The following is a 26671-nucleotide window of genomic DNA, read 5'->3' on the forward strand; positions in this document are numbered from 1 at the left end:
TTTTGTATCTATGGAGACTTTCTTTTGTGACAGGAGTTTACAAATTTTGGATGAGAGTAGTTCTTTCTTGTCGAGTGTAGTGATCTTTTCAGAGATCCTGAGCAGAGTTCTTTGCAATGTTTGCAGAGAAAGGAGGGTGTTTTGCCTATGAGATGTGATCCTTTCATAGGGATCATTTGTTTGTTGCTGATTCTTGGGATCTGATTCTATGGAAGAGTCTTCTGCTCTCACTCATGCTTTTGAGAACTTTGTTACCACTGCAATGTATATTCTTGCTTCCCTTCCTCATTGTGAGGAGTCTTCCTCTGCCTCTCTTTGTAATGCTTAAAAGGATGCCCCTCCCTCTGCTAGTCCTGCATTTGGTTTGATGTGGCGTGCAAGGTTGTTTTGAAGGATGGACTTTCAAACCCGGTGGGATGCTTTGGATCTGTGGTTGTTAGCCGTGCCTGAGGCACAGTGGTACTTCTAAGGTTTTTTTTTCGACGACGTCATTTTACAGAGGGAGATATGGAGTCCTTTCATCTGGCAATGCCCACCTGAGTGGAGTGTGCTTATGTACAGCATTGGGCAACTCATGGTACGGAGTTTGAGCAGATGGGCTCCATTTTTCCTACAAAGACTTTACATCTTGCGATGCCGACCCTTTCATAGGATACTTCTTTTCAACATTTGGCAACTCTTGTTACAGAGTTTGAGCAAATGGACTCAAATGGTTCCAGTGAGGAGCAACCTACTTCTCCCAGGATTAATTATCTACAAGATTTAATCTTGGTTGGTTATGAGGTTTTACAGACCTTCTCCAAGCTCGAAACACGTCATTCGACTTCAAGGAGTGTTCTTACACTTGGGTTTGGCACCATTATTTGGAGCAACACGATGCAACGTACATGGTTGTTTTCTTCCAAAGGAGCGGTGTACCTGGCAGCTTGTTTTGTTGCTTTTGTAGCTGAGTTGCTGAGGAGATTGCTTGTGGAGCTTTCCTGGTACCTGTTGCTGCAGTCTTTCATCTTTGATCGAGGACGGCATGTCTGGCTTCTTGGAGTTCACTCAACATCTTGTGCTGAGAGGGGGTGTTAGACATCATCATCCCCTTGCTGCTTGGTTTCTTTGTGATGTCCTATTTTAGCCTTTAGAGCTGACCATGTTAGCTAGAGAGGTGACCACTCCTCACATCCTATTCCTATTTTTCCCCATCTTATGAAGTCTTGGTTTTTTCCCTAGTCGTGAGAGAGCTAGTCAGCTGCCCCTCACACTTGACTTGGGTATTTGCCTCTTGCACGCCTTAGTGCCTCTACATATTGGCTTGTTGCAGTCTCTCACATATGCGGTCATCTTTTCCTCTTGATTGGGACTTGTACCAACTCGTGCTTCTTGTTTGGTGATATTGACAGCAAGTATACACCTATGTTTTCTTTTCATATTTAGGCATCAATATTTTTATAAGACTAAGGCCTCATACCTTTGTACATACTGAATAGTATTTTATACTTTTTGTAAGTCCAAGACTTCAAATTATTGCTTGCAATATTTTTATAGAGCTTGTACACTCATAAACTCAAAAGCATTGGAGTTTCGAAAGTTTTTGAAAAGCAAGATTTTTCTAATACATATAAATATGGGTGAGTGGTACAAGGACCACACTCATCCCAAGGAATATTTAACCCAATCTTTTGTCGATAGTCACTTCTACTCTATTCTCCATCTCTCTTTGTTTATTTAATTTTGTTTATTAAGGTTTATGTCTTTAATTTGTGTAAATATATGTTATGAGATAAATTTATTGAGAATTAGAATTCCTTCTCCATGTGTCTTAAAGGTCTTGACAATGGTATCAGAGCTTTGGGAACCATTCAAAGAGAAGAATTTTTTAAGAAACAAGATTTCAAAGATAATTTTAGACTCTCGCTTCTTCAACCAACTTCTTCAAAGCTTCTACAAAGACTAAATCAAGGCTTCAAGGATTTCATCACGGCTTACTTTTTCCAACGACTCAACCATGAGAATGACGACTTCTCTCTCGAGCAAGAGGATAATTTCGAACATAAAAATATTTTTGATGATTCGGCTATGTCTAAACCTATTGAAAATAAAGTCTCACTTCATATGCTTCTAAAATAATAATAATAATAATAATAGTTAATTATAATAATAGTTAATTAAAATAATAATTATTATTATTAAAACTAATTAAGGACAAGGAAGTAACATATGCTAAAATTAGCTCCTAGATTTTATAGACCTTTCAAGATTATACAAGAAGAACATCTTATGCCTAAGATTATTAACACATAATAGTTAATTATTAACACATAATTAACTATTATGTGTTAATAATAGTTAATTAAAATAATTATTATTATTATTAAAACTAATTAAGGACAAGGAAGTAACATATGCTAAAATTAGCTCCTAGATTTTATAGACCTTTCAAGATTATACAAGAAGAACATCTTATGTCTAAGATTATCATTGACCATGAAACTATCACTACACACACATGCAACACTTATGTTAAATATCTTATAACTGTCAAGAATCATCCTATTAAAGATACCAAATGGATGCCAGAAAAGTTTTTCCAATCTTTACCAAAATCTCACTCACTCTTGAGTCTTACTATCCATGCAACTGAGATCAATTGCAACCAAATGTGTGTACTGAATAATATTACTTTAAATTAAGGTGATGACTAAGTGACGGATTGTGTTAATCGCAAGTGGAACATGTGTTGAACCACAATGAGATATTCTGAAAGACATGTGAACATCTTTTATGGTTTCGTATTTAGACATCAATATTTTTGTAAGACTAAGGCCCCATACATTTGTACATACCAAATAGTATTTTATACTTTTGGTAGGCCCAAGACTTTATATTATTACTTGCTATTATTTTGTAGAGCTTTTACGCTCATAGACTCAAAAGCACTTGTGCTTTGTTTTTGAAAGTTGTCTTTTTGAAAAGCAAGCTTTTTCTAATACATATAAATATAGGTGAATGGTACAAGGGCCACACTCATCCTAGGAAAGATTCAACCCACTCATGTGTCGACAATGACTTCTACTCTATTCTCCATCTCTCTTTGTTTATTTAATTTTGTTTATTAAGATTTATGCCTTTAATTTATGCAAATATATGTTATGCTCTAATTTTTGTATTGAGAATTAGAATTCCTTCTCCAAGTGTCTTAAAGGTCCTGACATATTGTGAAGCCTATCATTCACATGTTAAGGATTGCGGATAGCAAGCACCCTTGCATTGACAAGGTTTATGAGAACATGGACAAGATGATAGAGCACATTAGAGAGGTGAAGCCTAATGAGGGAAGGCAACAGGAGTTGAGAGCACTTTCCCAAACTCAATGGGATAACTATCATTCACCCTTGCATGCAACTAATTTTGTGCTAGATCCAGAGTTCTAGAGATGCGGCCATGAGCAGGTCGTAGATAGCTGGGAGAAAGTAATGAAAAAATTAGTGGCCAATCTTTCCTAAAGGAGGTCTATCAAAGATCAATTATCAATTCATAGAGGCAGGCAAGGAAGATTTGGTTCGGCAGATGTACAGAGAAACAGATGCAATATGGGTACTGTCTTATGGTGGGAGGATTATGGAGCAGAGACTCCTGAGCTTCAGCATCTTGCCATTCGTATTTTGAGCCAACAAGCTAGTTCTTCTCCTATTGAGCAATTGTTGAGTGTATTTAGCCACATTGCCTTAGAAAAGCAAAACCGACTTGCTACACAAAGAACCAATGATTTGGTTTGTCTCTGCAACTACTTAGTCAACTCTACAATCCGAAGGCACAGAGTTTCGTTGATGCCCACCCTTCTTCAGATTCAGATGATGATGCAATGCAAATGGACATGGGCCATGATGATGAGATTGGGAGCTCTTCCAGAGCAGTTGATGATGATTTAGTTGCTAATCTTGACATTTAATATGTTACACTTCATCTTTTAGTTTACTGTCATTTGATATTTGGGATTTTCTCATGCGCAATGCGTCTATCTTTGTAGCTCCTTTGCATTGCGCCTCTCTTTGTATTGTTTGAAGTTTCAGAAGTTGATTGTAGAATTTGGATCTATTTCTATTTTTCTTGAGTACTCCAAGTCTCATGATCAATGGCTATGTATAATGTATCGTGTTTGACGTGTTCTAAATGAAAGATTAATAGATATGTATGTGTGTGTGTGTGTGTGTGTGTGTGTGTGTGTGTGTGTGTGTGTGTGTGTGTGTGTGTGTGTGTGAGAGAGAGATTAGTGTGTGTGTGTGTGTGTGTGTAGTGGTGGGTCGCCCTTATGCTCGCCTGCTCGCCTGGCTCACCTGCTCCCTCGACCTGCTCGCCTGCTGGTCTGCTCGACCTGCTCGCCCCTTGTGTGTGAGCACGTCTGGTAAGGCGCGCCTGCTTCCTGGTCTGTGTCGGGCCTACAACCCTCTTCGCGACCTTCTGAGGGTCCCTTCTTAGCGCACAAAAACACTGTATTATCATCGTCAATCTGCCCTATCTTCCTCTCTTCCGCGACCTGTCTGCGTGTGTAGGAGTGTGTGTGTGTGTGTGTGTGTGTGTGTGTGTGTGTGTGTGTGTGTGTGTGTGGAGTGTGTGTGTGTGTGTGTGCGGGTGTGTGTGTGCGCGCGCGCGCCTCGCTACAGGTCTCTGTTTTCCCTTCTGTGTAAGATAGTATTCCAATAGCCCTATCCCCCTTTTTTTCTGATCTGTGTCTTCCTGCTAAATCGAATAGTCTAGATGGCAGAAACAAGCAAGTATTATGTCAAGAGAGCTCTTTCTCCTGAACCTAAAAGACAATCAAGGGAAACTCTGCCCCCCATAGCTCCTTCATCTGAAGATGCTTTCTATGTGTTTGACATGTTGAATGAGGATTTTCAACAAAGTAGAAGAGAATGGATACTACCTGCTCGGGAACTCACTTACAAGATGAAGTTGCCTTCTCTTGTGCATCCTCTGAAGAAGCTCTCTCAAACTGCAGTCATCATGTTTTTTCCGGGTAAAATACCCTCGGCTAATGATGTGGGACAATGGGTGAATTCTCTCCTAGGTGGATGCTATGTAGAAGGAGTCTATTTTGCCTCCAGAGTATTTTATGAAGTTCATCTCTTGAATGCATTGACAAAACAAAAGATGCTGGAAATGTCCCCTTTATTTTTTGGTTGTCAAATGGTGCACATCATGCCTTGGTCTCCTAATAAGGATTGTCAGAGTCTCATTAAACATCACTGCCCTGTATGGGTTGAAGTCGTTGATTTTCCAGATTACATGAGAACAGAGCTTCCAGGCTTAGCGATGACATTGGGACAAGTGATCTGTCCCCCTCGTCCCACAGGTAATAAAAATCGTTTTTGCATCTTATGGGATACTGATAGACCAACCCCCTCTTCTATTGCAGTTGAGATTGAGGGTGTTAATTTGGGAAAGAAATATTTTACTTTGAAATGGGGCATTTTTGCTGGAGCTTGTTTCTCTTGTCACAAGTTCGAGCATCTAGCTTCTGAGTGTCCCTCAATCCTTCATCCGCCTCCTCCAGCTGCCATTCCTCAGCCATCTAATAAAGGAGGTCAAAAGACTTATGTGGAAAAGACTGAAGCTAAAGGAGCAAAGCCTTCAGTTCATACAGGGAACCAAGCCAATTCAGCACAAAACAAGGATAAAGGAAAAAGCAAGCTACTGGAAAATAATTCATCTTCTCACGAGGGTTGGCAGAATGCAAAGAAGACGGTGCCTCTCAAACAAAGACCTCTCCAATCTCGTAATTGGGATGCTTCTGCTCCATCTCTTGGTCAACCTTCTACCTCTTCGGACAGCCCCATCTCAAAGGCAGTTAAGAAGGGTATTCCACTTTGTGAAGAAGATGATCTAGTCAGGGAATTGGATTCTGAGGGTCAGCAAGACCCTGTGGCAATGGCAGAGGCCTGATGCCTCCCTTTCTCTTTGAGGACTGCTCATCTCTTGTACATATTTTCATGCGTACTTCTCTTAAATGTTTTTCTTATAACATACAGGGCCTCTGCAATCAGCATAAATGGAGGCTCCTATGGCATTATATAAATAATACTCATCCAGATGTTGTGTGTTTGCAAGAGCATAATCAGCATTCTTTTGCTGGCCAGCATGGGTTCTTTTCAGGATATGGTATATTTTATGCAGGATCTGGACACTTCTCTGGGTTGTGTATTTTAGCCAGACATGATCTGCAGCCCTGTGTAGCATATAATGATCTTTGTGGTCGATGGATGATTATCCAATGTATGATCAATGGAGAGATTTTTGCAATAGGCTCCTTGTATGCCTCTCAAATTTCAGCTTCCAGAGCTCAAATGTGGGACTCCATAAACCAATATCCTTGGTCCTCAAATGCTCTACTTTGTGGTGACTTTAATAATTCTCCTCACTGGAAGGACAATACCACACATAAATCCCATATGCTTCCCTCTGAAATCCAGCAATGGGAACATATGACTTCATCACTTCATACTGCAGATTTATGGACAGCAACTCACCCTTCGGTTTTGGGATTCACATATCATCATAATGCTTTTACAGAATATTGGGCCAGGCTTGATAGATGGTATCTTATTCATGCTCAGCAATATGATGATTATACATGTCAAATGTGGACTGATTATTCTCAACAACTATCTGATCACACTCCACTTTGGCTCAACCTTTCATTTGGTATGCCTCTGGATAATATTCAGCTCTCTTTAGTCAGACATTTGCAGGTTAATCAATTATATCTTTCTCATGAAAAATTCCAGCAAATGATCAGATTGGCTTGTAAGCCGTTGTTATCCCATGCTCAGGAGGATCTAGATTTTGCTTGGAACTCTTTTGTACATCGTATTCAAAATGTCATTAAGGAATATGGAAGATGGTACATGGCAGAAACCAGACAGCATATCCAATGGGCAAAATCATACAAGCAGTCCTTGGTATAGATTAGCCATCAAAGGTCTCTTTCTGCTTCTGAACAGAATTCATTCACATGTGCTTCTTCCATAATTGATGCTAATGATAAACGCAAGCTTTCCAAATGGCAGACAAGGGCTAGAGTTAAACCTATGCTAGATAAGGCTTGCTCCTCGAAATCTTTCTTTCGAAATTTACACACGTACAGACAAAGTCAATCTATTATGAGAGTCAGGAAACCCGATGGTCTTTGGACCCAGACTTTATCGCAATTAGAAAAACAATGTCTGGATCATTTTCAGCTTCTTTTTTCTCTACCATCTTCTTCTACACCTCAGGCTGCATTGGCTCGGAGCAGATTTATTGAGCTTGTTTCTCCTATTGTTTTCTTTGCAAAAAGCTTCAATGCTGGAAATGTCCTTTTCAGATACTGAATTGGATGAAGCCCTCAAGCATTTGGGTAAACATAAATCCCCAGGTTGGGATGGTTTGACGGTTGAATTTTTTGTAGCCTTTTGGGCTGACTTGAAGGGTCCAATCTTGAAGCTCATTAATGTAGCCTGGCAGCATCAACATCTTCCCTCAGCTTGGAAGCATGGTCTAGTTAAGCTTTTGTCCAAAAAACCTCTGTGTGAGACAATGGATGACTGGAGGCCTATCACTTTGATGCCTGTTATATATAAACTTATTGCTAAAATGTTGGTACATCGGATAAAGGATATCCTTCATGATGGACTTCATCCCAGGCAATATGGTTTTGTCCCGAGAAGGCATATACATGATAATATCTCCAATACTCTCATTGCAATGGAATATGCAAAATACTCTGCTCAAGATGTCTTGGTCATGCAGGTGGATGTGGCAAAAGCATTTGATACGGTACAGTGGGATTATGTTTCTCAAATCATGTCTAAACTTGGTTTTGGGCCAAAGCTAGTTAATGTCATATATTGGCTTTACTCAGATTCCACTGCTCAATGCTTTATAGGGAAACATTTGTCTGAGTCTTGGACTCTAGAACGATCAGTTCGACAGGGATGCCCTCTCAGTGCTTTGTTCTATGCTATTGCTTCACATCCTTTGCTTCTTTATATGGATCATCTGGTTGATCCTAGACAGTTAGAGGGGCTTCAGATTTCTGGTACACGGCCTTTCATTGCATAGGCTTATGCAGATGATTCATTCTTCATGCCAAAGAACAGTCCTCTGGAGCTTCGCCTATTGATGGATACTCTTTCAGATTTCGGGTTGGCAGTTGGTCTAAAAATTAATTTTCAAAAATCAAAACTCTTACCTCTCAAGCATTGTGACTGGCATGCTATCCTGTGGCCCGGCCAGATTATTTATCCGGAAAGCATAGTAAGACATTTGGGTTATCCTATTGGCTGGAAAATCAGAAATAAGCAACAAATATCTTGGGTGCTAAACAAAATTCATGACAAATTAGAATATTGGAAGATCTCCACTTGGCCATTGCATGTACGGCTTCGAATTGTTCAGTCCATTGTTCTGGCTTATGTCCAGTTCTACCTTCCTCTCTTACATTGGTCATCTCGAGATCTTTCTTCTTTTATGTCTCAAGCCATGGAGATTTTTTGGAAAACTAAGCTTCATAAAAAAGCTTTAAGGTTGCTCAAAATGGACCTGCTTTGCTCACCAAGAATGCATGGTGGTTTGAATATTATAAACATCAAATTTCATGTGCTGGCAAGAAAGATCACTATGCTCAAAACCTTTTTTCAACAAGAGCAGCCTTGGTCTATCATGTTGGCAATTTTGTGTGGTCAGATGCGCACAAATGCTTATGGTCGTTGGTTAGTTGATCCATCGGAAGTAGTACTTGGCAAATTTCAAGGTAAAATCCCTAGTTGTCCATTTTCTACTTCCTTGATTCAGGATTGGAAGAAAGTGCTCTCTCGCATCAAATGGTCTCCCCATCCTGCTTCTATAGCTTCCTCGGTTTGAATGGAAAGCATACATTGGAGTGCTGTTTTTTACTCTCCCCTTGCTGTACAACAACCAATCAGAGCTTACAATCTTATGAAGTTGGGCATCCGGTTCATTCACGACGTGGTAGATACTCGAGGGCAAATTCTTTCTTTTCCGCCAACATGCCAACAATACAATCTTGGGATGCATCATAGATCTATATGGAAAGCTATTGCAGATCTCTTACACCCTTTCATTCCGATTCCAACATTGGATGTAAGAGACAGGCTTCAAGATTGGCATCTTCAGTCTTCAAGTTCAAGATTATCCTCTCAACCTTTGCATTTATTGACTTCTATGCAGGCTTATCGATTGATATTACCTCCTCCATAGATTGCTCATCATGCTAATTCTCTTTGGCATCTGGATAAGTCTTTAGCTTGGTGGAAAGGAAAACTGACATTGATATGGAAGTTGAAAATGCCATTGAAGCAGAGACTCTTTCTTTGGAGATGCATTGTCGGTAGATGCATTGTCGGTATTCTTCCAGTGGGAGTGAAATTGGCTCAAAGAAGGATTGACTCTCCTCTTTGTCCAAGATGTCGTCATACTACTGAGAGTATTCTGCATTTATTGTGGTCTTGTTCATATTCCAGAGACCTTCTGGACAAGATCTCCTATTTTTTATCTCTCAGATTTCCTGCACACACGTTCTATAGGTTTTTCTCGATGTTTGGCACGTTATCAGCTTCTTTGTCACAGTATTCTCTTTTCTTCCATTGGATCAGATACTGGGCCTTATGGACCCTCTGGCTATAGCGAAATCATGCATATCTGAATTCACCCCTTCAGCACCCTTATGAGTTCTTCCGAGCCTCTTTACGGCAGTCCTTATATGATGCCGTACATGAGGAAGATTTGGATGTTTCTTGTGTTCAGCTTTTCTTTTACTGTTTCTGATGGATAGAGCATAGGCTCTCTTCTTGAGCACTGTCCTGTTCTTGCATAGAACTTTTTTACTACTTTTTTAAGTTCTGGGGTTTAAACATCCTCTTGATGTCAAACCCATTTGTACATTTATGATATAATGCAATTTCAATTGGTTTTACAAAAAAAAAAGTGTGTGTGTGTGTGTGTGCTGCTGCTGCTGCTTGTGCCGATTGCCCCGCAGACCTGTGCGCCCTCCCTGCTCCTGCCTGTGCTAGCTGCCCCGCAGACCTGTGCGCCCGCCTGTGAAGCGCGACCTGCTTCCCTAGTTGCCCCATCATCAACCGCCACCTTCACTTTTGTTGTATCTAATTGCGCTCTCCTCCACGTTCCCCACCTTCATTTGCCCTCTGATCTTTTTCCCTCGCCGGCCTTTTTCCAGCCTGTCTACTGCGCTTACTGCCCCACCTATTGCCTTCCTTTACCCGCTACCTTTGCCTCTCTCCTGGCTCTTCTACACTCTGGTACTGCTGCTCTTTTTTTCCTTCTTGTCTTGTCGTATTTCAATCATGGCTTCAGGCTTGGATTTTTGTACATATGCTCGAAAAGAAAGACCTACAGATGCTAAGCGCCACCTATCAGAGCCTGCATCACAAGATGATGAACTCACTATGGAAGCTTAGTACGTCTTTGACACCCTTAAGGATGACTTTCAGCAGTCACGACAGGAATGGGGCAAACCGGTTCCAGAGGCCACGTACAAATTGAAATTGCCGTCCCTCGTGAATTCTCTCGGGAAGTTGTCTCAAACTGCAGTTATAATTTTCTTTCCAGGAAGAATCCCAACGGCCAGTGATGTCGTGGCAGTGGATTAAGTCCATCCTTGGAGGATGCTTTGTAGAGGGAGTGTATTTTGCTTCCAGAGGCTTTTATGAGGTGCATTTATCAGATGCTTCGTGCAAGCAGAGGCTTCTTGAGTTCTCTCCCCTGTTTTACGAGAAGCAGATGGTACATGCTATGCCCTGGTCCCCAAACAAGGACTATCAAAGTCTTATACGACATCATTGTCCTGATGGGTTGAGGTTCCCGGACTATATGCGTGAAGAGTTGCCTGGCCTGGCTGCTTCTTTGGGACAGGTCATTTGTCCTCCACGCCCCATGGGAAACCGTAACAGGTTCTGCATTCTCTGGGACACTGATACACCTACCCCTCCTTCTATTGCAGTGGAAGTGGAGGGAGTGCAATTGGGAAAAAAGTATTTTGAATTGAAGTGGTGTGTGTTTGCAAGAGCTTGTTTTGCCTGCCCCACAAGTTTGGGCATCTAGCCTCTGAATGCCCAATGGTTCTGCATCAGCCCCCTCCCAATGCCTTGCCGCCCCAAACACGGGAAAAGAATGAGAATTTGCAAGCTAAGACAGCAAATAGAAATGGAGCAAAGAATGCCAAACCAATCAATCAGGTGCAGTCACTTGCTAGAAAAGGAAAAGATAAAGGAAAAGAGAAGATGAAGGAATCTGCAAGGATTGATCAGGATGGTTTTCAACAACCTAAGAAAGTGGTTGTATTGAAGCAACGCCCCCTTCAATCTCGTCAATGGGATGCTTCTTCTCCCTCACCAGGACAGGCTTCTACTTCAGCTCCTGTCCTTCAAAATTGGGTGGGGGTTTTGAAGAAGGGCATCCCCATATGTGATTCAGAAGAAGGGGAGAATGCTATGTCTTTCAAGGGTCATGAAGGAATGCAGCCCATGCAGGCAGAGGCTTTGCCTCTCTGATGTCTTGTTTTTTATATCTGATACTTTGCTGTATATACCTCTTTCATGCCTCAAACACTTAAAGTGCTTTACCTACAATGTACAGAGCCTCTCCAATGTCTCAAAGTGGAGGCTTTTATGGAATTATGTACATAAAATGCAGCCAGATATTGTTTGTTTGCAAGAGCATAATCAACACTCCATGGTTGGTCATCATGTTTATTTTGGCGGTTATGATATATATTATGCTGGTACCACAACCTACTCAAGTGTATGCATACTGGTTAGACATGAGCTGTGGAGCCTCTGTTAGCCTTCAATGACAGCAGTGGCAGATGGATGGTCATACAATGTAATGTCAATGGTGATATTCTTGAGTTTGCATCAGTCTATGCTTCCCAGACCTCTGCCATGAGGGCTTCATTATGGGATTCTTTATGCAGATATCCATGGAGATCCAATGCATTCATCTGTGGAGATTTTAATAATTCCCCTCTGCCAAGAGATAACACCACTTCAAGATCTCATATGCTATCATTGGAAAGGCAGAAATGGGACAGCATGCTTCTTTCTGTGCAGGCTGAAGATTTATGGGTGCTTCTCCAAGGGTCAGTGCCTGGATATACTTTTCCAAGGGTGCTTCTCCAAGGGTCAGTGCCTGGATATACTTTTCATCATAATGCACTTACTACATACTGGGCAAGGCTTGACAGATGGTATTTGTTTTACCCTCAACAATTTGCAGATTTTAGCCCTCATCTCCTTATAGATTATCATGCCCCATTGTGGATGAATTTGCAGCTTGGCATGCCTCTGGATGATTTGCCACCCCTCTCCAATAGATTATTGCATGTTAATCAGGCTAATTTCCGACATCACTATTTCCAGCAAATGATCAGACTTGCAATTCATCCCTTGCCTTTGCATGCCCAAGAGGACATGAATTATGCTTGGGACAACTTTGAATGTCATTAGGGAGTATGGCAACTGGCATATGACTGAATGGAGGAATGAGGTTAAATGGGCAAAAAGGACAGCACAACAATTGACTGAATTTTCTCAGTTAACGCCTCTCTCTGATTCAGAAAAGGATTCCCTTTCACATGCTCAATCTAAATTGACTGTTAATGATCATAGGAAATTGCACAAATGGCAGATTAGGGCAAGAATGAAGCCCCTCATGAATAAGGGCTGCTCATCAAAAGCCTTTTTTCAAGGCTTGCATGATACTCGAAAGAAAAACTCATGCCTAAGGGTAAGGAAGCTAGATGGCTCTTGGACGCACTCTTTCTCTGATCTCCAAGATGAATGCCAAAATTATTTCCAGAAATTATTCTCCGCTCCTAGTTCCCCATCAAATCAAATGACTGAGGCTAGGACTGAATTTCTCCAATATGTTTCTGGAATAGTGGAAATGGATGATGCTCTTACCTTGGAGAGACCTTTTACTGACACAGAACTTGATAATGCATTGTTCCACCTCAGCAAATACAAGTCCCCTGGCTGGGATGGCCTTACGGTGGAATTTTATATTTCTTTTTGGGATGATTTGAAAGAAGTCCTCTTGCAAATGATCAATGTTGCCTGGCAAGAAAATCAGTTTGCCGCACTCTTGGAAGCATGGCATAGTCATACTTGTGCCCAAAAAACATCTGTGTGACCATATGTCAGTTTGGAGGCCTATTACTTTGATGCCTGTAGTTTACAAACTCATTACCAAAATGATTGTGCACAGGCTTCACAGGATACTGGATGCGGGACTTCATCCTCATCAGTATGGGTTTGTGCCGCGAAGACAAATCCATGACAATATATCCAATGCCTTGACTGCAATTGAATATGCTAAGTATTCGCATCAAGATGTGCTTATATTGCAGGTGGATATTGCTAAGGCATTTGACACTGTTCAATGGGATTTTATCTCTCAAATCATGACCAAGTTGGGCTTTGGTCCCAAGATGGCAAATGCAATTTACTGGCTTTATTCTGGCTCTACTTCTCAGTGCATTCTTGGGGGTTATCTGTCTCGGTAATGCCATGGACTCGTATGCTAGCATCCATGTGTGTCAACATGAGGACTTGTGCTTATGGTCATTGGATTACTGATCATTGGGAGGTTGTCATTGGGAGATTTGTAGGGAAGATACCTGGCTGTCCTTTCTCTACTGCTCTGATACTTGACTAGAAACAAGTACTTTCTAAGGTCAAATGGGCTCCTGATAATTGCTCGGGGACAAACTCAATGAGGAAAGAAAGTATTCATTGAAGTGCCATCTTTGACATTCCACTCGCTATACAATCTCATGAAATTGGGAATTAGATACATACATGACGTGGAGATGATCAGGGCTATGTCTTATCTTATCTTTTCCTCAGGCCACTGCTTCCTATGCATTGGGAATGCATCATAGGTCTATATGGAAGAAAATTGTTGATTTATTACATCCTTTTCTACCTGTTCCTCCTGTGGCTGACACAGACAGGCTTACGGATTGGCAATTGCAACCCTCTGCTACATGCACTCATCCTGTTCCTCCTCCCGCCTTAACCTCCATCAAAGCCTACAGGCTTCTTCAGCCTGCTCCATGGATTCAGCAACATGCTAATTCTCTGTGGCATATAAGGAAGCCCCTCTCATGGTGGCGGAAGAATCTCGGGATTTTATGGAAGTGTAAAATGCCATTGAAACAAAGACTTTTTCTTTGGAGATGTATGACAAGCACATTGTCAGTGGGGGTCACACTTGCTAAACGTCGCATTGCACCATCCACATGTTTAAGATGTCAGGCTCCTTCAGAGACTGTTCTTCATTTGCTTTGGCACTACCCGTGTTCTAGGACCCTCCTCAGGAGAATTTCAGATTATCTTCGGCTTCGTTTCCCGAGTCACAGATTTGGGAAACATTTCTGGCTCTTTGGCAGATTTGAGGTCTTTGTCTCAATATTCACTATTTTTCTCTTGGGTGAGATATTGGGCTCTTTGGACAATCTGGAGTGAACATAATTTGGCATACTTGGGTCGGCAGATTCACAAGTCATATGAATCTTTCCGAGCCTCATTGCGGCAATCCTTATATGATGCCTGCCATGAGGGTGATATGGATGCTTCTTGCATAGAGCTTTTCTTTTTATGTTTCTGATCTTTGGGATACTCTCCATTTCGGAGACCTCCCATCATGTAAATTTATGAGTATATAAATATACTGCATTGGATATTACCAAAAAAAAAGGGGGTGTGTGTGTGTGTGTGTGTGTGTTGACGTGGCGTGCCCGTTCCCTATCCCTAATCCCTATATATGACGTTCTCGTTCCGGACAGCATGGTTCATTTCCATTAATGTTCTAGTTGCGTTGTTACTATGCCATCAGATCCACCACTCTCTCTCGAGCCAAGGCTAGGATTCCTAAACAATTCCACGGGCCCATGTCTAGCTCCAGCTTCGGTGTCCCTTACCACCGAAGCCTGCCCGAAGACCTTCAACACGCCAACCTACGTACTCAGTATGAGCATGTCTACTCCCCTGGTCCAAGCCAAACCTTCAGTGGTGCATCCACACAACTGTGTCTCATAATAACCCAATCTCTCACTTATATAGTGATAACGACAAAAATAGCTAACATACTATAAACAACCATTAAGCCTATTTTACCAATCCATGAACCCTAGCCTAGTATCTACTTGCTAATCCCTAATCCCTAGGCCTACTAACCCCGTTGGATAAGGTCCCTAATCCGTAGATTAGTGTTCAAGTACATAACATACTTCCTCTCTTTAAACAGTTACTCTTAACATTAAATTAGGAAAGCACTTACTCAAACTAGCATGCAGACTCCCAAGTTGAGTCCTCCTCCACCCTATCTATCCACCTACTCTAATATTTAAGAATCAACTTGTTCCTAAGTTGCCTTTCCTTGAGATCTTTTGCCCTCTCAAGTTCATGTGGAACATGAGAGGGTTAACAAGGTTATCCTCAACTCCCAACGTCTCTTTCAATCGACAGACATGAAAGATTGGATGAACTTTCACATTCAAAGGTAACTCTAGTCTATAAGAAACCTCACCAATCTTTTTCAAGATCTTGTAAGGTCCACTATACCTAGGGGATAACTTCCCAACCTTCCCCATACATAACATCTACTATGCACAATAATATAGATGTCAAAACTTGGACTTCACAACGTCCCAATCCCATTCTCGTGTTTTCGCTTGGGTGGAGCTATTGCCAACCCTTTTGAAACGTTAACATCCCACCTTGCCGACTAAATCTTTCCAAAACCATTGACAACACTGTTGAAAAGTGTCGGTTGTCAAGTTGGGAAGGCAACATTGGTTGCTAGCTATAATGCCACATCGCTATCTCGTAGTCAATGAAGAGATAGTGAACACCCATGTTAAGTGCAGCTATGCCATTGCCATTGTGGTGCGCCTTCACCCAACTCATGTCACATGCACCCCGCACTAGAGTGCTATGTGACAACTCGTCCTCCCATTGAGAGCTTGCACATTCATCACCAAGCCATGTGTCAACACAACTAGCCCTATGACATGGAAATCCATTTTGTGTTTTCTTTCTTTTTCATTTTGAAAACATTTTGAGGGTTGCCGTTTTTAATCCAATGGGAAGTGTTGACAACTACGCTTCAAATCATAAAATGCACCAGTTGACCCAAGACATAAAAGATAATGACACTTGTTGGCCACTTTTCAAAATCCTATACAACATGTTTATTTTATTTTATTTTTATCAGGAGCATACGGGTCTCTTGGTGGAGCAGGGTTGTTTTTCTTCTCTTGAATTAGCTTGAAAGTTCCTCCGATAATACTCCCTCCCATCTCTTCCAGCCTCCAAACTCTTCCAAATGCAGCTTTCATGCTCAACTTGGCAGGGTTTCCAGCATACACACCTGTAAACAAGAAAAACATAAGGTGATGGTAAAACGCCACTCCAAAATAAGAAGCAGCTTTGCATTCAAACAATTCAGTTGGCTATAGGGTGGGTTTCTCCTTCTTTAGGTTTGATGCGGGGTTCAATGCTGCAATTGGAATCGGCTGGACATTGATGAACTTTTAGAAGGTTACTCACAATATATACATACTAAGCTGCCCACACATTGAGAAATCTTACCTGAACAAAAGGGCTCAATCAATCTCTCAAAAACCTCGGCTCCAAGGTTACGGCGCACAAACTCCTCCACCGATTCCTCATATCCCTGCCATTCTCAAAACCCGTCTTCATAATCTTAGTGGAACAGCCATTTACACACCACATGCAGGGATAATCTAGCAAAGCAGCACGTTCAGCATCATCACAACACAAAGCTACCTTGTTATCAATTCACTTACTGGCGCAGGAGGGCGTATGCCAAGGGCACCTAGACCAGCTCTTAGCTTCCCTTGAATGCTCATCAAATCAAAAAAAGGCAAGTCTGTAGGCCCTGCAGGCACTGGTCTCAATTTTCCTTGCCAAAAGACAAACCGTGGGGCAGTTGGATCTCCAAGAACCAGTTCATCCTTCAAGCCACTATCAACCTGTTTCAGTAGAGAAGTAACATTATAAGTAGAAGTAGCCAGGAATATAAATAGCTGAAGCCTCCAGAAACAAGTTTATCTTTTACTAATCATATCTTAAACAGCAAATTTTGAATAACATTCCTTTGTCAATCTGAAGATATAGTAAGTAGACTTATAGGTCTCTATCTAAGCCAAGGCACAACCTAATAAATCTCAATCAACTTCATCGCAAGCTATCCCTTCTCTGTTGCCTAAACATACTGACCCAAAGATGTGAGGCGTCCCCATCACTAAACACACATTGCAAGACTCCATAATGAAAACGAGCTATATCCGAGGTCATACATAGGATCCAAATCAACCTTTGCACCTACAGTCTCCTTTCTTCTGTATTCCACTATGAAGCATTTGTGATCAAGGCATTTGGCACCACTATAGAATCTAGATATATTCCTTGAAGGCAAAGACCACTATAGAATCTAGATATATTCCTTGAAGGTGGTACTCCCTACTCACATAATTTCAAACAAACCCCACTTCATAACAACTCCATTACCCACCCATATAGAAGCACTCTTCCACCCCAACCCACCATCATACATACAACAAATATATATCCACCATCATATGTGGGGTGTCAACATACCATAGCAAATACCATCATCCTCACCGCCAAGGCACCCACTTCCACAATAGCGACCATAGCATCCCCATCCATACCTCCATCATTAGTCTCTAATGCCGTTCATTGCCCGCTTTGAACTCAATGCCACCGGTGGTATTTGATGATAAGCAAGAGGGTGAGACTGAGGACCAAAAGAAGGCTCTCATCCGAGCCTATGGCACTGCGAGGGACCAGCAATTCAGTGTCCTCTTAGACATAGGCAGTTCTAAGGATGCCATGTCACCGCAGTTGGCAAACAAAATGAGCTGTACCTTGGTTCCTTATGATTTAGATGTGGGCAGGTTTACACATGGTCTACGTACACATATCTCTCATAAAGCTCAACACTTTGAGTTTCAAATGCAAAAGGCAACATTCTAGCGGGATTTCATTGTCTCCCCTTTTTTAGGGTGTGACATGATCCTTAGATCCAGTGGTTCGGACAATATACACCCATTGCTAAGTGGAGGAACAATACTTTCACCATTGTTGAAGGTTTTCTTGAGCCTATCGTGATTCGCAGGGATCATAACATTCCTGGAATACCACTCATTTCCCACATTCATGCCCAACGAGCCATAAGAAAAGGAGTAGAGTGTGCGTTGATTTATGTCTGCTCTCAACCTAATGCAATTCAGACATCACTCGCGTTGGAGCAAAGGATGGCTAGTCTCCTACCTCAATACAGTAACATTATGTTGCGAGACGACCTCCCACCCAATAGACCTAAGGATCGTCACATAGAGTTGGTTCCTAGTTCTCAGCCTCCCAACAAGTTCCCCTCCGCCATTCTAAGACATTGGAGAGCAAGCTCGAGCATCAATTATCCCAGCTACTTTGGGCTGGATTTATCCAGCCTTCCTCCTCCCCATATGCCGCTCCCATCCTATTTGTACAAAAGAAGGATAAGACCGCACGCTTCTGTCATGTGCATGCACATGTACATGCTAATCCTAGTGTTAATCCCTAAAAGGACAACATATACAAACCAAATTTTCGAGCTTCAGCAACTATAAAAGGAGATAAATATAGGGTGTTGGACCAAGTGCCTATCAGCTACCAAATGATGGACTTAGTTGTAGGAAGATGATTTTATGTCCAAGGACTTGGCTAACAACAGGTCGGCCAATCCACATGCTCTTCAAAGGCCTATTTAAGGCACCCGCTTGGCTCATTGCGATGATCGGACATCTCTTTGGGCGCCGGGCCTTAGAATAGGTTAGGTAGTAAAGAGTTCAACCTTTTCAAGGTATACTGAAAATACAACTCTCTCTCTCTCTCTCTCTCTCTCTCTCTCTCTCTCTCTCTGCTTTGCGTTTTGCATCTATGTTCCTAGAAAGGTGTTTAGGATTGAAAGAAGACACAGCTTCTGCGCATGTGATATCGGTATCAGAGCTTCAGGTTCAACAATGCTAAACACTAATGGTGTCCTAGAAGAAGCTACAGTGTCCAAGGAGAGTAACACGACATGGAAGAAGTTCCCATGAGGTTGGTTGGCGGTGTTCCACAAGACCCAAGGGGAACGGCAGCCCTGTGAAGTTGGATGCCACTTGGGGCAATACCAATAAAGGCTTTCGGGAAAACGGTTCCAAGGGATGATGATCATCCAAGGGTGGAGTGAGAATGCTAGATTCCATACTCAGGAAAAGAAGACCAAAGAAGGTGTTCAGGGACAGGGTTAGAAGGCAAGAGGACAGAGTGGAATAGATGCATGAATTTACATGAGATTTGGAGTGGAATTGGAAACAGGGCAAGGTTTTCAGTAAAAAGGTTGCCAAGAAGGAAGGGATGACAAGTCGGGGAGTCCATGTGGAGACAAAGGGATGATGACTATAACTATTTGGCCCTCCTAGCTCTATTTCACATGATGAAACCCATGCCTGGATATCAGATAGGTGGAAGAAGACATGGGGATTTGATTAAGAAAAAGCACCATTCTTGGTCAAAAAAAAAAGCAAGAAAAAGCAAAAAGTCAAATAGGGTTGACCGCGAGCCAAGGGCACCATTGGAAAGAGGAGATTGAGCCGGACCAAAAAGCTAAAAGGTGCTTTCTCAATAAGCAACTCTAAGGCCTTAAAGCCAAAACAGCAAAGCACCAACAGTTGAGTAATATTTTATAAATAAAAGTAAAAAGAGCAAAAGCAAAGGCAAAAAGGAAAATGCAAAGCATAAAAAGACAAAGCAAAAGCATGGACAAGCTTTTGGCAAAAAGCAAAGCCCTTTTCAAGTATAAGAAGGCTTGAACCTCTCTTGTAGCATCATGAAGGAGATCGTGGAGTGTATGTGTGGGCATCATAATGATCATGGAGAGCTTCTTCTTCGCCATCAACACCTTCTCCAACTTGCTTTTCAGATGTACGGTTAGCCCTAAACTTATATGGGCATAAGCATGATGGCGATACGGACACATGTACGGAGCTGTATGGACAAAAATTTTAAAAACCCTAAAACTGCTCCAAAAACCTTTAAAATTTACTTTTTGGATGTTTTTATCACCCAAAAACCTTAAAACAGGTTTTATATTAGTTTTCTTGCCAAAAAGACGCTTTTCCATGGTTTTCTTCATCGACAAGGTTGTAGGAGTTGTGAAGATTACTCATGGAAACTTGGACTACTTGAACTTGAATTTGAACTTGGACATAGAGCTTGGATATGAAACATAGAGCTGGGACATGGAGACCTTGGACATAGAGCTTGGGCATGGAACTTGGACATGAACATGGAACTTGGACATGAACATGGAACTTAGACATATAGCTTGGACTTGGATCTGGACTTGGTTTTGGATTTGATTTGGACTTGAAACTTGGACTTGGATTCATTGGATTTGGATATTGGATTTGATACTAGCCCGGTGAGAGATAATTGTGGGTCATCGACTCATCCACATGGTGTGCACGGCACAGAGATCTCATGCCTCGACATCGACATCGACTTGGATATCCTACATCGGCATATCTATCTGTTTTGTATTCATTGATTTTATTGATCCTGGCCAACGTGCCCGTGGATTGTTCCTAAATAAATTCCTGAAAAGAGGCAGGGCATGTTCCCTGCTCAATGTGGTGTATTGTGCAAGATCCCTATTCCCTTCTCTCTCCCCCCTCTCTATATCTTTATCTCTTGGACACGGCACGGCACGGCACGGCACACCCCGTTCGGCTTTCAGTGATATTAGACAAGATTTCTCTTGAAGAAACTTTCTTGGGGTGACAAAGCCATGTCGCGACGAGCAGAGGGAGACCAAGGACCTAATGAAGGGAAAAACTATAAGGCCGATACAAGACTTCAAAATGGGACCCAAGACCATGGTTGTTAGAGGCGTCAGAGGCATTTGGTACAAGGCGATATATTATGCGCCTCGAAAGACTTGTATTTTTTAGAGACGTTAGAGGCATGTTAGAGACGTCTGTTATATATATATATATATATAGTGAAAGTTGAGAGAGAGAGAGAGAGACTAGAGTGTGTATGTATGAGCCTTGAGAAAGGGAGAGAGAGGGTATGTATGAGAGAGGGAGAGAGACTGTGTGTGTAAAAGAAAGAAAGCTGTATTAAATGTCTGCAAAAGACCAAAACGACCTATGAGACCAAAAAAGTCCATCCTCATCATCAAGATTCAAGGGTACAAAGTAAAATGAAATGAACCAGTAGAGTATAGAGATAGCTCCAAAAGTGGGTATTAAAAACATCATCATCCTAGTGTGTCTGAAGTTTGAACTTTGAACTTTGGGTCTTGAGAAAGGCTTAAGGGAGGGAGGGAGAGAATGAGGGAGAGAGAGAGTGTTGTGAGAGGGGCTGCCTTGGGCCCTTAAAGCCCCCCTCTAAAGACTCAAACCAGCCCAAAAAAAAAAATGTGGACACCTCGATCAGGCAATCGAACGTCTCGTATGCCTTGAACGCCTCGAACTGTAGGCGCGCCTCATAACAACTATGCCCAAGACCGTCAATCTATTTATCATGAAACCGCGGCCATGACATCAGAAGAGTACCATGACTTTCAACAGTTCATATGATTTTTTAGAAAATTCCTTGCTTGGAGAACCAAGAGAGAACTGGACCAAAGAAGGGCTCAGATATTTGAAGACTTTATCAAAGAACAAGCCACTGAGCCTGAAGAAGTGGAATCTGCCAAAGCTTATCTACGAACCAAAGGAGTTACCATTGCAAAAGGATCTAGAGCTACCCGGTCTATTTCTCGTGGTGAAAACAGGGAGGCTATTCCCAAGCCAAGTTATGCAACTTCTTCGAAACAGGTGAGGGAAAGGAAGGCAAAGAAAATTACATCAACCGGCAAGATGGACTTCAAGCCGGGAGGGAACAATGTGAATTTTGATGCTTTTTATGGAAAGTAATATACCCATAAAGCTTTATCCTTTGTCAAGCAATTTGATGCTGCTTTTGGAGGTGACGACTACTCCGAAAAGCTAAAGCTTCGCATGGTTCATATGCATTTGAGGGATGCCGCCTTGAATTGGTGGCTAAAAGTAATACAAGAAGGGACTGAGTCGAAGACGTGGAGCAACTTCAAGACTTAGTTCAACAAGATGCGTTTACCCACAAACTTTGAAGCTAATGTGCAAAAGGAATGGGATGCGATAAAGCAGAAAGTTAGTGAGAATGCGGCATCATACCTTAGCAACTTTTCAGCAATCATTTTTGAAGTTTACTTCTTATACCCATTCCATCACTAATGGAAATGCGTAAGTCTGTCAATGGATTGCAACCTAAGCTTATGCAAGCAGTTTACATGGCGGGACCAAAGACATTGGAAGAAGCTCAAGACAAGGCTTTGCAAAGCCAAGGCCTTGTACGTGCCTTGGATGGACAGCAAGACAAAGAAAGACAATCGGAATCCATCTCAAAAGAAAAAGTTTAAATACCGATCCCCATCAAGAAGCCGATTCTCTCAAGAAGAAGGATGGAAGTGGAGACAAACCCCCACTCTTTCAAAGTAGATTGTCCCTCGAGCAACATGAAGAATATACCAAAGAAGGGAAGTGTTTTCAATGTGGAAATAAGGGACATATGGTTACAAATTGTCCTGTCAAGCCAAAGCAAGAAGCCAGAGAGATCAAAAGATCACCAGATTGACATCATGCTAGGAAGTTTCACGAGTGGTTTGCAATGGTGCTTAGCCCATTGCATGTTTCGACATATAAAGCCGTGGAATCTTTCTGAACCAAAGCTGAATCAGAACTCTTTTGAAGCATTGAGACTTCATGCAAGATCAGTGTTGGTGCCAATGAGGTGATAGCTCAAGTGGTGAAGATGTTTGCCTAGAACCAAGAGGTCCTAGGTTCAAAACTCTCCTTGATGCTTCCTCGATGGCATCGCCTCCAGGTGGATAAATAAGGGCCTACGAGCGGCTGTCTGCGGACGGTGAAATTTGGTAACTATGGGAGAATCTTGGGCCAAAGGCAAGTTGGAAAAAAAAAATCAATGTTGGTTATTCTAAATCTTTTTGTGGTTGAACATGACGAGATTGCATCGAAGCAGTCTTGAACCAAGAAGGCCATGCTATGGCCTATGAATGTCAAAGACAACAAGGAAGCAGATGCATTATCTTGGAGACCCTTGAGCCATGCGGTTTCTTTGGGTTACAAGTGGATAAATAAGGGCCTACGAACGGCTCTTTGCAGACGATGAAATTTGGTAACTATGGGAGAATCTTGGGCCAAAGGCAAGTTGAAAAAAAAAATCAATGTTGGTTATTCTAAATCTTTTTGTGGTTGAACATGATGAGATTGCATCGGAGCAGTCTTGAACCAAGAAGGCCATGCTATGGCCTTCTTATGTCAAAGACAACAAGGAAGCAGATGCATTATCTTGGAGACCCTTGAGCCATGCGGTCTCTTTGGGTTACCATATGGACTTCACTTTTATGAAGGATCTTTATGCTACCAAAGAGGATTTCAAACATGTGTTGGAACAGATTGCAGAATAGAGATTTGGTGACTTCTTATGTCATCAATGAAAGAAAGTGAAACAAATAGAAAACACAGATGTAGGCTCAAGTACAAGACCTATAAATGCTGAAAACTAAGCACGGGGAAGCCCGTAGGTGTTGTACAATGATAAGAAGCAGAAGCAACTGCTAATGACCTCAACTGGATGCAAAAGAATGAGATAAACTAGGGGAAAGGGAGTCAACCCTTATAAACTCCCCCAAAGTGCTGGTCGGCCAATTGTGGACAGTAGCATAAAATGCTATAAAAATGCTGTAAAATACCTTTAAAATGGTAGAAAAATGCTGAATAATATCTGCTAAGATATGCCAATGCAAGGCCTCATAAATGGCCAATACAAGCATGAAAATGGTGATGTAGACCATCTGGAGATGATATAATCCAACACCACCTCTTCAGTGCCAGAGGGACAGTCCAATACCAACACGTTGAAGTAACACCTCCATAGTAGCTCTCGAAAGTGGTTTGGTGAAGAGATCAGCCACATTGTCCTTGGTAGAATAGTAGGCCAGTCGAAGAAGTCCCAACTCGATCCAGTCACGTACAAAATGTTAATGCACTTCAATATGTTTGGATCGTCCCCGTATCACGGGATTCTGAGCTAGAGCAATAGCACTCTGAGAATCCGAGAAGATCGTAACCGGGGAAGTATCGACCCAGTACAAATGCTCCAAAATCTCATGAATCCAAAGTACTTCAGTGGAGGAGAGAAGGTATGATTTATACTCAGCCTCAGTGGAAGAAGCAGAAACAGTCCTCTGCTTTTGAGACTTCCAAGAAACCAATCCAGAACCAAGCATGAAGCGATATCCAGATGTAGACCTCCGAGTATCAATACAGCCTGCCCAATCAGAATCTGTGAAGCCAACTAAATCAACACCACAAGAGTAGGTGATGCCATAATGTGAAGTACCTCAAAGATAACGAAGAACTCTCAAAGCTGCCTGCCAATGAGACCTTTGAGCGGCTGACGGAAACTAGTTGAGGACACTCATAGCATAGGAGATGTCTAGACGAGTGTTGGCAAGGTAAAGCAATGAGCCAACAATCTACCAGTACTCTGTGGAATCCACCAAGGGTGTATCATCCTCCTTGGATAACTTGGCATTGGGATCCATGGGACGAGAGAGGTGTACAATCTGACAACCCATAAAGCGAGAGCAACTTCTTCACATACTTCTACCGAGAAATGAAGATACGGTCATCTTTCTACCAAACCTCCAGCCCAAGAAAATAATGTAAAAGGCCAAGATCAGTCATCTCAAATGTCTGAAAGCTTGGACTGAACCTATCTGACCAACCCAGTATCTGAGCTAGAAAGAATGAGGTCATCAACATACAAAACAATGACACAAATATCTCCATCAGAAAGAAGCACATAGAGATTGTTGTCAGCATATGCCCTCTCAAAGCCAAGAGATAACAAGAAGGCATCAATCGCCTGATACCAGGCACGGGGTGCCTGTTCGAGACCATTAAGAGCCTTCTGCAAAAGATACACATGGGTGTCTTGTCCCTGAAACACAAAACCAGAAGGCTACTCAACATAAACTTCCTCCTCTAAATCTCCATTCAGAAAAGCGGATTTGACATCCATCTGGAACACAGGCCATTTGAAGTGTGCAGCCAGAGCCAAAACAATCCTGATGGTGGTATACCTGGCTCTAGGAGCAAATATCTCATCAAAGTCTTTACCTGCCTTCTAAGCATATCCTCGAGCAACAAGACAAGCTTTGTACTTGTCCAAAGTACCATCTGCATGAAACTTGACTTTGAAAATCCATTTTACACCAATAACACGACGATGCAAAGACCGTGGCAGCAAAGACCAAGTGTCATTCCTCTCAATAGAGGCCATCTCTGCTTCCATGGCTTGCCGCCACTGCAGCTGTGAAAGAGCCTCCTCTGGACTCTCAGGCTCATCGATCTCCTAGAGTGAACTCATGAGAGCATAATTCACTGTGATGAGATGTGGAAGCCCGAGATGAACAGCGAGGTCTAAGGCTGATGGTAGAGATCTAGTTATGGAGTTGTGCATCAGTGAGACCAGAATCTCATTCTCAAGCTCATCAATCTCCTAGAGAGAGCTCATTAGAGCATAATTCACTGTGTGATGATATGTGGAAGCCCGAGATGAACGACGAGGTCCAGGGGTGGTGGTAGAGATCTGGTTATGAAGTTGTGCATTAGTGAGACCAGAATCTCTGAAGAGTTGTTGAACCCATCGGGGTAGACCAGCCTTCCTCTCAAAGCGTGAAGAAGAAGATCCAGCTGCAGTAGAGGACTCATGCGATACTACTGGAAGTGGTGATGAAGTAAGCACTGTTGAGGGTAATCCCGGAGTCAAAGCAGGACTCGTAAAGGGACTTGGAGGTGCAAAAGCTGGTGCAACACGAATGGGTGGCTGTAAAGTAGAAGCTGGCACCGGGGTTGCACCAAGTGGAGGAGGAGGAGGAGCTGGACGTGGAAGTGGTATAAGATCACTAGCATCTGTCGAGAATGGATCATCCAGAAAGTCAAAAGATGCATCAAATGGAGGGGAATCAATGCCAAACAAGCTCTCATCAAACCGAATATCACGAGAAATGATGATGTCATCAACCTCCGGATCCCAAAAGCGGTACCCTTTGGATCTCAGACTGTAGCCTGTGAAGATCATCCTATTTGACTTTGGTGCAAGTGTGGTCCTTTTCTTATCTAGGACATGCACATAAGCAACACAACCGAAAACACAAAGATAAGAAACAAAAGCCTTGTGTCCTGTAAAAGCCTCCTCCGGAGTCATCCCCTCGACCGCTTTTGTGAGAAAGCGGTTAATGAGATAAACTGAGGTAGCCACAACTTCACCCCAGAAAGCAAGAGGGATACCTGCATGATGCAACAAGCACGAGCCAGGTCCGGTTCTTTCATTCCACAACTCCATTCTGCTAAGGAGTGTAAGGAACTGTAGTCTATCGATGAATGCCCTTCGAAGCAAGGAAGTCATCAAATAGT

General features: G+C 42.2%; 1 protein-coding gene across 1 annotated transcript in view; it reads right to left on the reverse strand.

Annotated features, from left to right (window-relative positions):
- LOC147611420 (Flavin containing amine oxidoreductase family) overlaps window positions 1–26671 on the reverse strand; it is a 67140-nt gene that overhangs the window by 19801 nt on the left and 20668 nt on the right. The window contains exons 2-4 of the mRNA XM_086784517.1: window positions 16877–17062; window positions 16659–16743; window positions 16290–16437 (exon numbers count right to left, since the gene is read on the reverse strand). Of these exons, the coding sequence (XP_086640643.1) occupies window positions 16290–16437; window positions 16659–16743; window positions 16877–17062 (419 nt within the window). The remainder of the gene's footprint in view (window positions 1–16289; window positions 16438–16658; window positions 16744–16876; window positions 17063–26671) is intronic.

The sequence above is a fragment of the Cibotium barometz genome, chromosome 47 (assembly GCF_041138505.1).
Source record: "Cibotium barometz isolate CiBa-2024 chromosome 47, ASM4113850v1, whole genome shotgun sequence".
Classification (NCBI taxonomy): domain Eukaryota; kingdom Viridiplantae; phylum Streptophyta; class Polypodiopsida; order Cyatheales; family Cibotiaceae; genus Cibotium; species Cibotium barometz.